At 45.8% G+C, this 12575-nt stretch overlaps 1 protein-coding gene across 3 annotated transcripts in view; it reads right to left on the bottom strand.

Annotated features, from left to right (window-relative positions):
- SMOC2 (SPARC related modular calcium binding 2) overlaps positions 1-12575 on the bottom strand; it is a 642212-nt gene that overhangs the window by 71574 nt on the left and 558063 nt on the right. For all 3 annotated transcript variants that reach the window (XM_069769272.1, XM_069769273.1, XM_069769271.1), the window contains exon 11: positions 10909-11156. In XM_069769272.1, coding sequence (XP_069625373.1) covers positions 10909-11156 — 248 coding nt within the window. The remainder of the gene's footprint in view (positions 1-10908; positions 11157-12575) is intronic.

Below are 12575 nucleotides of genomic sequence, written 5' to 3'. Positions count from 1 at the left end.
TTGTAAAAATTGGCCCGGTCATTAACGAGCAAACCACCCTCGGGGCTTAAGGGGTTAAAAAGTCTTGCAATATGAATTAGAATAAGAGCCAAATCAGTATCTCAATTCGCAGACACGGTGTTTTGGGCTGTTGGCCCTCATCAGTGCGAAGCATGAGAACTGATTTGGCTAGGTGAGAGGCTCTGGACTGAGGTCTAAGGGGTAAGGTTTCTCCTTGTGGAGAGTAACATACCAGCTCTGGCTTGTCAAGGTAAGGAGGCTTATTCGCTGTGCAATGCTCCTCTCGGAAATTTATTATGCAAATTGCCTCTTCAAAGACAAAGGGGACTTGAACTCTATAGCGCCACCTATTGGAAGTAGCGATCCTACAAGTCACAATCAACCCTTTAACGAGTCTTGCAATAAGGCTTAGGATAAGAGGCAGATCAGTACCTCAGAATCTAGTATCAGAATCTGGTACAAACTGGGGCTGAAATTCAGCCCTGGCATTTGAAATCACACAGGCCCATGCAGTCCCCATCGCCAAGCACCAGATGTGGACATATTACTAATATTACCCTGGATGGAGGAAAGCAAGATTTACTACAAGACCAATATTTCTAATGATACCTGTGGCCTGCTGGGGTAAGTAACGGAGTCAGCGACTTTGTGCTCCTTCACAAATCTTAACAGTATGAGTGTCTTGAGCATGGCTGGCATCAGCACCCGGTGTACCCAGGCAAGTGCTGGGGCCCTGGCAAGACAGGGGGGCCCATTCAGGGCCGGCGTTAGGGGCAGGCAGCTGCCAGTGCCCAGGGCCTCCACTCCCCCAGGGGCATTCAGCTAGCGGCACATCACGCAGCTGCTATGGGGCCCCTGTGAGGCAGGGGGGCCCGCCTGTCGTAAGCGCCAACTCCCCCGCTGCTTTGAACTTTACCGGCCTCTGCCGGTAAAGTTCAAAGCAAAAGATGGAGGAGAGAGCGTCATCTGACGCTCCCTCTCCCATCATTCCCCACTCTGCCTCACACTGCCACTTCGGGTGCGCAATGATGTCATCACACACTCGTCATCGCGCACTCGCTGTGTGTCAGGCAGTGCAGCGGCATCCGCCGAGACCGGAGCAGGGAGGGAGCAGCGCGGTGCGGGAACGTTGAGAGGTAAGGAATGTTTTTTTTGGTAACTATAAGGAGACCCCTGTGTGACTCTGCACCATAGGAGCTGGCACTCATTAGTGTATCCCCCAGTCGTGTCTGTGTCTCTGTACATGTGATCCCACTAACCAGAGATCCCCCGATCATCTGTGCTTACATCTAGCATGCATGTGTCATGTCTTATACAATCAGTCTGTCCCAATATCGCATGAGAGGATGGATCTGGGGACACACAAATGTGCTTAACTAACACGAGTGTCTCGGTGTCCCCCGCGCTGGTCCGGACCCACTGCAGCAGGTAATATGCACAGTGGACTACTGTGTCCACATGTCTTCCATTACATTCCTGTACATTATCTGTGATACTATTTAGCCTTCTATGGCAGCACTGCTGATAACTTCATGAGCAGTGGGTGGTTGGCATGTGGCGGTGTGTGCTCTGTAACGCCAGCTGGTCGGTTCTGGACCACTGCCGGGGTCACCGTACCTTGGGTGACTGCTTTTTTACGTTGCCTGTGGCATTTGTTTTGTCATCTGCTAGTCCCATTTGCACTATTTGTTTGGCTTTTTTGTATGTAATTTTAGATTGAGTTGTAATAAAGATACTTTTATTGGATTCAGCGACTGCATGTTTCTTTGGTTGTTTTATTATAGTATTGGCAGTTATCCATATTGTCCATGGATGGTGGGTGTATGTTGAGGGATATATACCATCATTTGAATTATAGCATTTTCTCGCACCACCAATGATGCTTATTAGAATACTTTTGTATATATTATGGGGCTGTGCTATATACTATATGGGCTGTTATATGTTACGTGGGCTGTGCTATATACTACATGGCTGTTCTATATACTACGTGGGCTGTGTTATATAATATGTGGCTGTGCTATATACTATATGGGCTGTTATATGCTACGTGGCTGTGTTATATGCTACGTGACTGTGCTATATACTACGTGGGCCATGTTATATACTACGTGGGCTGTTATATGCTACGTGGGCTGTGCTGTATACTACATGGCTGTTCGATAAACTATGTGGGCCGTGTTATATACTATGTGGCTGTGCTATATACTATATGGGCTGTTATATGCTATGTGGGCTGTGCTATATACTATGTGGGCTATGTTATATACTACATGGCTGTGCTATATGCGATCATGAATCGTGGTACGTGTTAAAGGGGGGCCCACTGAGACTCTTTCACCCGGGGCCCTCAAACACCTGGAGCCGGCCCTGGTCTTGAGAACACCGATTCTGCTTACAACGTAGCAGACAAGGCGGCCCACGACCAGACAGGCCTTTCTGGCATTTGCCAGAATTGCCAGATGGCCAGTCTGGCTCTGTCAAGAATGATAATTAGTATGCAATCCTCATGATGATAGAATCATTAAAATGAAATAATGTAGCGCTAATTCAATTCCTAAGTCCTAGATTGAAGCATGTTTATATACAGTGATGCATGTTAACCCCTTAACAACCACGATACCACTTTTTAACGGCACTGAGAAGTAAGTGAATAGCACCCTCCAGTGTCAGATGAAATCCGGGGACCTCTGAGACCATGGAGAACACGATCAGGACATTACTTTACAATTAACGATGATCATGTTAATACAAGTGAAATCACATTTAAATATAATTTCTCTCTCCTCTGACACTATCTGATATGTCAGAGGAGAGAAAAAAGATGTACCCAAATACCTCGCGGTACCTTAGCACCAGTGACACCATCCCCTGGCTCTCCTCCTCTTCATTAAGCAAAATGGTGAGCGCATGCGCTGTGCACCTGCCAAGATATGCCAGGTGGCACACGGCAACATCAGGAACCATTTGATTCCTGAGTTCTGACATTTGATTACTGTGATAGATCCTATCACAGGATTAGGGATAGGCTTAGGAACAGGGTTTTATCAAAAGTAAAAATAATAATAATAACAATAATATAAATACTAGTGTTAGGTTAGGCTTAGTTTCTCTTAGTTAGGCAGGCATAAAATAAAATCATGGCCCATAGAAATTTTACTGCTGAGCATATGTACACCCTGCTTTACTCCGGCACAGTAGCATAGCTACCGGGGGGCAGAGAGGGTGGTGGCCCAGGCCCCGCATTCTGAGGGGGCTCACCCGGAGCTATGCTACTGTAACTGCAGCAGAGCAGGGAGAATCGATCTCCCTGCTCTGCTGCCTGGCCGTTATGGGGCCCCTGAGCAGGCGGGGGGGCATGGAGCCAGCAGTGGGTCCCCCATGCATCATCACAAGTTCAACTGTATTGGCAGCTAGTTGATACAGCTGACTGCATTGATGAGAGATGGAGCATTACGCTCCCTCTCCCATCATCTCCCACTCAGCATCTGACATCACTGATGCTGACACTGACAGTTGGCTGCGACGACGTCACTGCTCGGTGCCCGCTGTCTGGAGATGTGCAGGTGCTCAGAGCAGAGGAGGAGTCAGGAGGTAGAGAGATGAGCATTGGATTTATTTTTTATGGGGGTGCAGTATACTCTACAGGCTGCCTATGGGGATGCAATATAGTATATTGCATCCCCAATGGCAGCCTGTGTACATAGTATAATGCACCCCCATAGGCAGACTGTAGAGTATAATGCTCTGCACCCCCCATAGGCAGCCTGTATACATAGTATAATGCACCCCCATAGGCAGCCTGTATGCACAGCATAATGCACCCCAATAAGCAGCCTGTATAGTATAATGCACCCCCATAGGCAGCCTGTATAGTATATTCAATATAATATAAAGGTTGCCTATGGGGGTGCATTATACTATACAGGCTGCCTATTTATGTGGGTGCAATATACTATACATGCTGCCTATGGGGGTGCAATATACTGTACATGCTGCATATGGGTGTGCATTATACTATACAGGCTGCCTAAGGATGCGGTGAAGTATTTTATACAGGCTGCCTATGGATTCGGGTGCAATATACTATACAGGTTGCCTATGGGGGTGCAATATACTATACAGGCTGCCTATGGAAGGAGGTGAAATATACCATAAAGGCTGCCTGTGGATGGGGATGTAATATACTCTACAGGCTGCCTATGGGGGTGCAAAATACTATACAGGCTGCCTATGGGGGTGCAATATACTATACAGGCTGCCTATGGAAGGAGGTGAAATATACCATAAAGGCTGCCTGTGGATGGGGATGTAATATACTATACAGGCTGCCTATGGGGGTGCAATATACTATACAGGCTGCCTATGGATGGGGGTGCAATATACTATACAAGATGCCTATGGATGAGGGTGCAATATACTATACAGGCTGCTTATGGATGGTGGTGCAATATACTATACAGGCTGCCTATGGGTGTGCAATATATGATACAGGCTGCCTATGAATGGGGGTGCAATATACTATACAGACTGCCTATGGATGTGCAATATATGATACAGGCTGCCTATGGGGGTGCATTATACCATACAGGCTGCCTATTCAGGTGCATTATTATAGGGGCTGCATTACACTATTATGGCTTCCTATGGGGGTGCATTATATTAAGGGCTGCATTATACTATAGAGTCTACCTATGGAGAGTGCATTGTACTATAGAGTCTGCCTATTGGAAGTACATTATACTATATGGAGGCATATGGGGAGTGCATTATACTATACAGGCTGCCTATGTATGGGGGTGCAATATACTATACAAGTTGCCTATGGATGGGGTGGAATATACTATACAGGCTGCCTATGGATGGGGGTGCAATATACTATACAGGCTACCTATGGGGGTGCAATATACAATACAGGCTGCCAATAGGGGGTGCAAAATACAACACAGGCTGCCTATGGGGATGCATTATACTATACAGCCTGCCTATGGAGCTGCATTACACTATAGAGGCTGCCTATGGGGGTGAATTTTATTAGGGGCTGCATTATACTATAGAGATTTCCTATGGGGGTTCATCATACCAGGGGCTGTATTACACTATAGAGGCATCATATGCAGGTGCATTATATTAGGAGCTGCATTACACTATAGAGGCTTCCTATGGGGGCGCATTATATTAAGGGCTGCATTATACTACAGAGTCTGCCTATGGGAAGTGCATTATACTATATAGTCTGCCTATTGGAAGTGCATTATACTATAGAGTCTACCTATGGGGAGTGCATAATACTATAAAGTCTGCCTATGGGGAGTGCATTATACTATATTGAGGATTGTCTAGTGCGCTATACTATATGGAGGCTAACTAGGGGGTCATCATACAGTGTGGAGATTAGTGTTAGAGCTATCAAACAGTTATTAAGGGGTCAGTATATATATATACAGTGGGGCAAAAAAGTATTTAGTCAGTCAGCAATAGTGCAAGTTCCACCACTTAAAAAGATGAGAGGCGTCTGTAATTTACATCATAGGTAGACCTCAACTATGGGAGACAAACTGAGAAAAAAAAATCCAGAAAATCACATTGTCTGTTTTTATATCATTTTTTTTGCATATTATGGTGGAAAATAAGTATTTGGTCAGAAACAAACAATCAAGATTTCTGGCTCTCACAGACCTGTAACTTCTTCTTTAAGAGTCTCCTCTTTCCTCCACTCATTACCTGTAGTAATGGCACCTGTTTAAACTTGTTATCAGTATAAAAAGACACCTGTGCACACCCTCAAACAGTCTGACTCCAAACTCCACTATGGTGAAGACCAAAGAGCTGTCAAAGGACACCAGAAACAAAATTGTAGCCCTGCACCAGGCTGGGAAGGCTGAATCTGCAATAGCCAACCAGCTTGGAGTGAAGAAATCAACAGTGGGAGCAATAATTAGAAAATGGAAGACATACAAGACCACTGATAATCTCCCTTGATCTGGGGCTCCACGCAAAATCCCAACCCGTGGGGTCAGAATGATCACAAGAACGGTGAGCAAAAATCCCAGAACCACGCGGGGTGACCTAGTGAATGAACTGCAGAGATCTGGGACCAATGTAACAAGGCCTACCATAAGTAACACACTACGCCACCATGGACTCAGATCCTGCAGTGCCAGACGTGTCCCACTGCTTAAGCCAGTACATGTCCGGGCCCGTCTGAAGTTTGCTAGAGAGCATTTGGATGATCCAGAGGAGTTTTGGGAGAATGTCCTATGGTCTGATGAAACCAAACTGGAACTGTTTGGTAGAAACACAACTTGTCGTGTTTGGAGGAAAAAGAATACTGAGTTGCATCCATCAAACACCATACCTACTGTAAAGCATGGTGGTGGAAACATCATGCTTTGGGGCTGTTTCTCTGCAAAGGGGCCAGGACGACTGATCCGGGTACATGAAAGAATGAATGGGGCCATGTATCGTGAGATTTTGAGTGCAAACCTCCTTCCATCAGCAAGGGTATTGAAGATGAAACGTGGATGGGTCTTTCAACATGACAATGATCCAAAGCACACCGCCAGGGCAACGAAGGAGTGGCTTCGTAAGAAGCATTTCAAGGTCCTGGAGTGGCCTAGCCAGTCTCAAGATCTCAACCCTATAGAAAACCTTTGGAGGGAGTTGAAAGTCCGTGTTGCCAAGCGAAAAGCCAAAAACATCACTGCTCTAGAGGAGATCTGCATGGAGGAATGGGCCAACATACCAACAACAGTGTGTGGCAACCTTGTGAAGACTTACAGAAAACGTTTGACCTCTGTCATTGCCAACAAAGGATATATTACAAAGTATTGAGATGAAATTTTGTTTCTGACCAAATACTTATTTTCCACCATAATATGCAAATAAAATGTTAAAAAAACAGACAATGTGATTTTCTGGATTTTTTTTTCTCAGTTTGTCTCCCATAGTTGAGGTCTACCTATGATGTAAATTACAGACGCCTCTCATCTTTTTAAGTGGTGGAACTTGCACTATTGCTGACTGACTAAATACTTTTTTGCCCCACTGTATATATATGTAGTGAGGGGGCATTAGACTGTATAAGAGAGCATCATATTGTGTAGAGGGGAGCTTTAAAGGGGGAGACTCGGGACATTATTTAATATAAAGTGGGCACTTATTTTTATAGGGGAACCTTCAGGTTACTGTGACTGTCAAAGGAGCACACAGAGCATTATTACTTTTTAGGGGACAAAATGTGGGCACTGTTTTCTAGGGCACTTGCACTCGGCATTACTATATTATAGAGAGTTGCTTTAGAATTTAGAGGGCACAGAGAACCATACAGCAGGTGCAGTAATAGAGACACATATGGCAGCAGCGGCTCTGCACTGGTGCATCGGCAGGATGAGGAGTTTGTGCAGGATGGGAATAGTCCCATTGGGGACAGTGCTGAAAATATGAGACGTGAAATGTGTCTTTGTTGCATTCTCTGCAGCCGAGTCCTGGCTGGAAGAAGTTGTCATGTCGGTCTGGGCCAGATGGGAAAAGTGAATGATTCTGTCAGAAAGAACGTCAGCGGTGAGTCACTATTCGTAACTGTACTGTGACGTCTTATATGTTCTGTAGGACTGGCATTTACCACTGACTATATGGCAGTAATATCAATATTGGTCTTTATATAGAGATTATTTTCAGCAACAACGCAGTCATCTGCTGAGGTTCTCCTCCACTGTTAGGGTGCGTCACCCAGTTGTTATCAAGGTTACCTGGTTAGGGGCCCACTCAGAAGCTTCACCCCCCCCCCCCCTGAACAAAAACCCTAGCTACGCCTCTTCTTCGACAGCACTGGGGCTGATACAATATTGCATTTCAAGAATGTTGCATTTGATGAGCCCTTGATGAGGTTCCCTACAAGCGAGCCAAATATGATGTCAAATTATCCAAAATCTGTGAACTTTCTAATATATAAAGGTAGTGACCGCCAAATAAACCAACCAAACTTCTCCGTGACAATTTGCATCCCGGGTAAAATTGCCTGGGAGCTGATGACACCATTTTTACATTAAAGGGAATTTGTCACCTAATTTTGGCCCTATAAACTGCAGCCACCGCCATCAGGGGCTTATCTACAGCATTCTGTAATGCTGTAGATAAGCCCCTGATGTGACGTGAAAGATAAGAAAAACAAGTTAGATTATACTCAGCCAGGGGCGGTCTCGGTTCGGTTCTGGTCCGATGGGCATTGCATGTCCGGGTCCGGTGCCTGCCATCTTCAGACGATGTCGTCATCCTCCTTGCTTCTGTCATGGCTCCTGCACAGGCGTACTGATTTGACCTGTTGAGGGTAGCGTAAAGTACTGCAGTGCGCTGGTGCCGGGCCTCTCTGACGTTTCCCGGCGCCTGCACACTGCAGTACTTTGCTCTGCCCTCAACAGGGAAAATCAGTATGCCTGTGCAGGAGCCTCGACAGGAAACAAAGAAGAGGACGTCATCGCATTAAGATGGGAGGCGCCGGACCCGGACCTGCGACGCCCATTGGACCAGACTGCACCAGATCGCCCCTGGGTGATTATAATCTAACTTGTTTTTCTTATCTTTCACGTCACATCAGGGGCTTATCTACAGCATTACATAATGCTGTAGATAAGCCCCTGATGGTGGTGGCCGCAGTTTATAGGGCAAAAATTAGGTGACAGATTCCCTTTAATGGTATAACATGTACACCGATAATTATTACACCAGTATCCCCCTATGTTAATCCCTCCATGCTGCAAATACAGGGGCCTTTGGGACAATGACAAAAAAATAGTAGGTTTTCTGTTGCAGTTGGTGTCAAGACAGTTGAAGAAGAGAACGTCATTTTTACTTGCAAGTGACCAACTTCTTGCAGTGTAGTGGAATGATAGGAAAGACATCAACATGCTGACCACACTTGCATGCGGACACCAAAATGTTCTAATTTTTTATCAAGGTTTCGATTTTTTCATAAATATACGCAAATCATATTGACCAAAATCTACCACTAACATGAAGTACAAAATGTCACAAAAAAATTTCAGAATCAATGACATACATTAAAGAGTTCCAGAGTTATTACCACATAAAGTGACACTGGTCAGATTTCTAAAATTTGGCATGGTCATTAAAGGGACTCTGTCACCCCCTCCAGCCGTTAGAAACCAAAAGAGCCACCTTGTGCAGCAGAATTGCTGTATTCTGACAAGGTGGCTCTTTTAGTTATTGGTGCAGTCAAAGCAGAAATAAAGCGTTTTATAATTTCGCAAAAATACCTGTCTTTAGTCCTGGAGGCAGGTCTTAACCCCCCTGCTGTACACGCCACACTGCCGTCACTCAAGGCTTCTTCGGTGCCGGGCGCCACCCCCTCCGCGCTGTTTTCAAATCAAACCCGGCGCCTGCACTGTTTTGTTCTGCCTGGAGCAGGCGCAGTGAGCGCTGCCTGTCTGACCTCAGATGCAGTCTCGTTGACTGCGCCTGTGCGGCCACCCAGCTTGTGAATCCCAGCCCCGCAGTGTGTTATGCATTATGCACAGTGCGGGGCTGGAATTCACAAGCAGGGTGGCCGCACAGGCGCAGTCTGCGAGACTGCATCTGAGGTCAGATGGGCAGCGCTCACTGCGCCTGCCCCTGGCAGAACAAAACAGCGCAGGTGCCGGATTTGATTTGAAAACAGTGCGGAGGGGCGGCGCCCAGGGCGCCGAAGAAGCCTTGAGTGACGGCAGTGTAGCGTGTGCAGCAGGGGGGTTAAGACCTGCCTCCAGGACTAAAGACAGGTATTTTTGCAAAATTATGAAACGCTTTATTTCTGCTTTGACTGCACCAATAACTAAAAGAGCCACCTTGTCAGAAAGCAGCATTACTGCTGCACAAGGTGGCTCTTTTAGTTTCTAACGGCTGGAGGGGGTGACAGAGTCCCTTTAAGGTCAAAATTGTCTCCATCACTATGGGGTTAAAGGACCCTTCTGACCCCCATATACATTAGACTAATGTCAGCTGAACCCAAAATACTCGACTGACTGATGTGTATAGGAAAGCCAACCAGGAAGATGTCAATCAGGCATGTCTGATTTCGCATTTTTCTCCTTGAGATAAGCCGCTGGCTGATGTGTCAGTCGGCGGCTCTTTCATAGAGAACACAGGCACGCCATTCAGCCAAGAGTCGGCTGAAATGGCTGTTGGACGAACGACTGACCAAACCATTATTTGGCAGACAGACATCTAATGTGTATAACCAGCCTTCCTGGTTCCATGTGCATAACTACTTTACAGTTCAATGCAGATGGTACTTATTTAGTATCAAGGATACTAAAATCTGATGACATCAGTATCCATGATCTTTTATTCTCAGTGATTGGCACCACAAAACAATTATGTTAACAATGAGATGAAGGGCAAGGTCAACTTAACATTGTTAAGGCTAGTTTCACACTAGCGCTCGGCAGGGCTGCGGACGAAAGCCTTCTTCCTCCGTGAAGCCCTGCCCACTACCACACCTCTTCCTTCAGCTCCACCTACGTCTGCATGCATCTTGCATACCGTATCTTTAACAATGGGTACGCAGACCATGCAGATGCCTACGCATGCGTAGTCTTGATGCTGCGCTGACCTGGGTCAAACGCAACATATTGCATTTTGTTACAGCTTCAAAATGACACATGCAGAGGCAGCCACATACATCTGAATGCCCTGCATACCCAATGTTAAAGATAGGGTATGCAGGATGCATGCTGACGTAAGTGGAGCTGAAGGAAGATGCACGGCAGTGAGCAGGGCTTTACGGAGGAAGATGGTTGCCATCCGCAGCCCTGCCGAACGCTAGTGTGAAGCTAGCCTAAGATAATAAAATATATACTTTTTCTACTCAAAGAAGGTGGCTTGGTCTTTTTGCAAAAAAAAAAATCTTACCTTCATCTTTTGTTACACCAAGACATCCCATTAATTCATGGACAGATAAAGACTTGTCATTATTCACATCACAGTACTCAACAAACTTTTTCACACATTTTTTTGGCTTTGATTTTTTTCGCAACAATCTCTTGAATGGCTTGATTTCCTTCTTTCCAATGTCCCCACTTGAATTTTTATCCAGTTGCTTGAAGTACCAATGAACAACTCTTTCTTCCAAAGTATGATTTGGATCTGGTTCTGATACCCTAGCATAAATGAAGAACACAGGTTTCAGGCTGTCTATTTTGATTTAGTGGTGTTTAGCCATCCTTTGTAATGTCAGACCTAATGGCCTACCTTTTGCATGAACTGGTTTTAAAACAATAAGTAATAATACAACCCTTGACCTAGAGGTTATCATTCCAAGATTATTCTGTGTAAAATCTGTTTCTAGCCATGGCTGTGGAAAATGATTAGAAAGAGAAAGGCCAAACAGAAGCAATAATAAGAACTTAGTCTCACTGGACTGTGAAGGCTGCAGCCCATAAATGACATAACAATGTCACGTGAGCACTGGAGGAGAGAACGTCAAATCTGTTATGATAGACTACAGTACTGAAGAAATAGTTGCCGTCTAATTTACAGAGGGCTTGCTGATTACATATCTGTACTGCATGTTCTCGTTAATGCAGCAGGTAGCAATCAGTGACGGTAAGTTTAAAGTGCAAACAGTTCTTGTTTAGTTACAACACTTAAGGTACCGTCACACATAACGATTTCGTTAACGATATCGTTGCTTTTTGTGACGTAGCAACGATATCGTTACCGAAATCGTTATGCGTGACAGCGACCAACGATCAGGCCCCTGCTGGGAGATCGTTGGTCTCTCGGGAATGATCAGAACTTTATTTTGGTCGCTGATCTCCCGCTGACATCGCTGAATCAGCGTGTGTGACGCTGAATCGGCGTGTGTGACACCGATTCAGCGATGTCTTCACTGGTAACCAGGGTAAATATTGGGTTACTAAGCGCAGGGCCGCGCTTAGTAACCCGATGTTTACCCTGGTTACCATTGTAAATGTAAAAAAAAAAACACTACATACTTACATTCCGGTGTCTGGTCACGTCCCTCGCCTTCAGCTTCCCGCACTGACTGTGAGCGCCGGCCGGCCGTAAAGCACAGCACAGCGGTGACGTCACCGCTCTGCTTTACGGCCGGCCAGCGCACCGCTCACAGTCAGTGCAGGAAGCTGAAGGCGAGGGACGTGACCAGACACTGGAATGTAAGTATGTCGTGTGTTTTTTTACGTTTACACTGGTAACCAGGGTAAACATCGGGTTACTAAGCGCTGCCCTGTGCTTAGTAACCCGATGTTTACCCTGGTTACCCGGGGACTTCGGCATCGTTGGTCGCTGGAGAGCTGTCCGCGCGACAGCTCTCCAGCGACCAAACAGTGACGCTGCAGCGATCGGCATCGTTGTCTATATCGCTGCAGCGTCGCTTAATGTGACAGTACCTTTAGATCGATGATAACCTGATTTTGCAGTCTGTGGCCATGGGGGGTTTTGGAGTCCCGCTCAACCTGTTAGAATCCCATAACCCAGAAGTTCAGACGCAACTTTTACTAGAAAAATAGGACTCTTTAGGAGCAGTTTTTTGTTTTTTTTAAACAAGGGATATTTTT

This window comes from Ranitomeya imitator, chromosome 5 (assembly GCF_032444005.1).
Source record: "Ranitomeya imitator isolate aRanImi1 chromosome 5, aRanImi1.pri, whole genome shotgun sequence".
Lineage (NCBI taxonomy): Eukaryota > Metazoa > Chordata > Amphibia > Anura > Dendrobatidae > Ranitomeya > Ranitomeya imitator.
The sequence above is the reverse complement of the archived record's forward strand: the minus strand, read 5'-3'. Positions and strand labels throughout refer to the sequence as shown.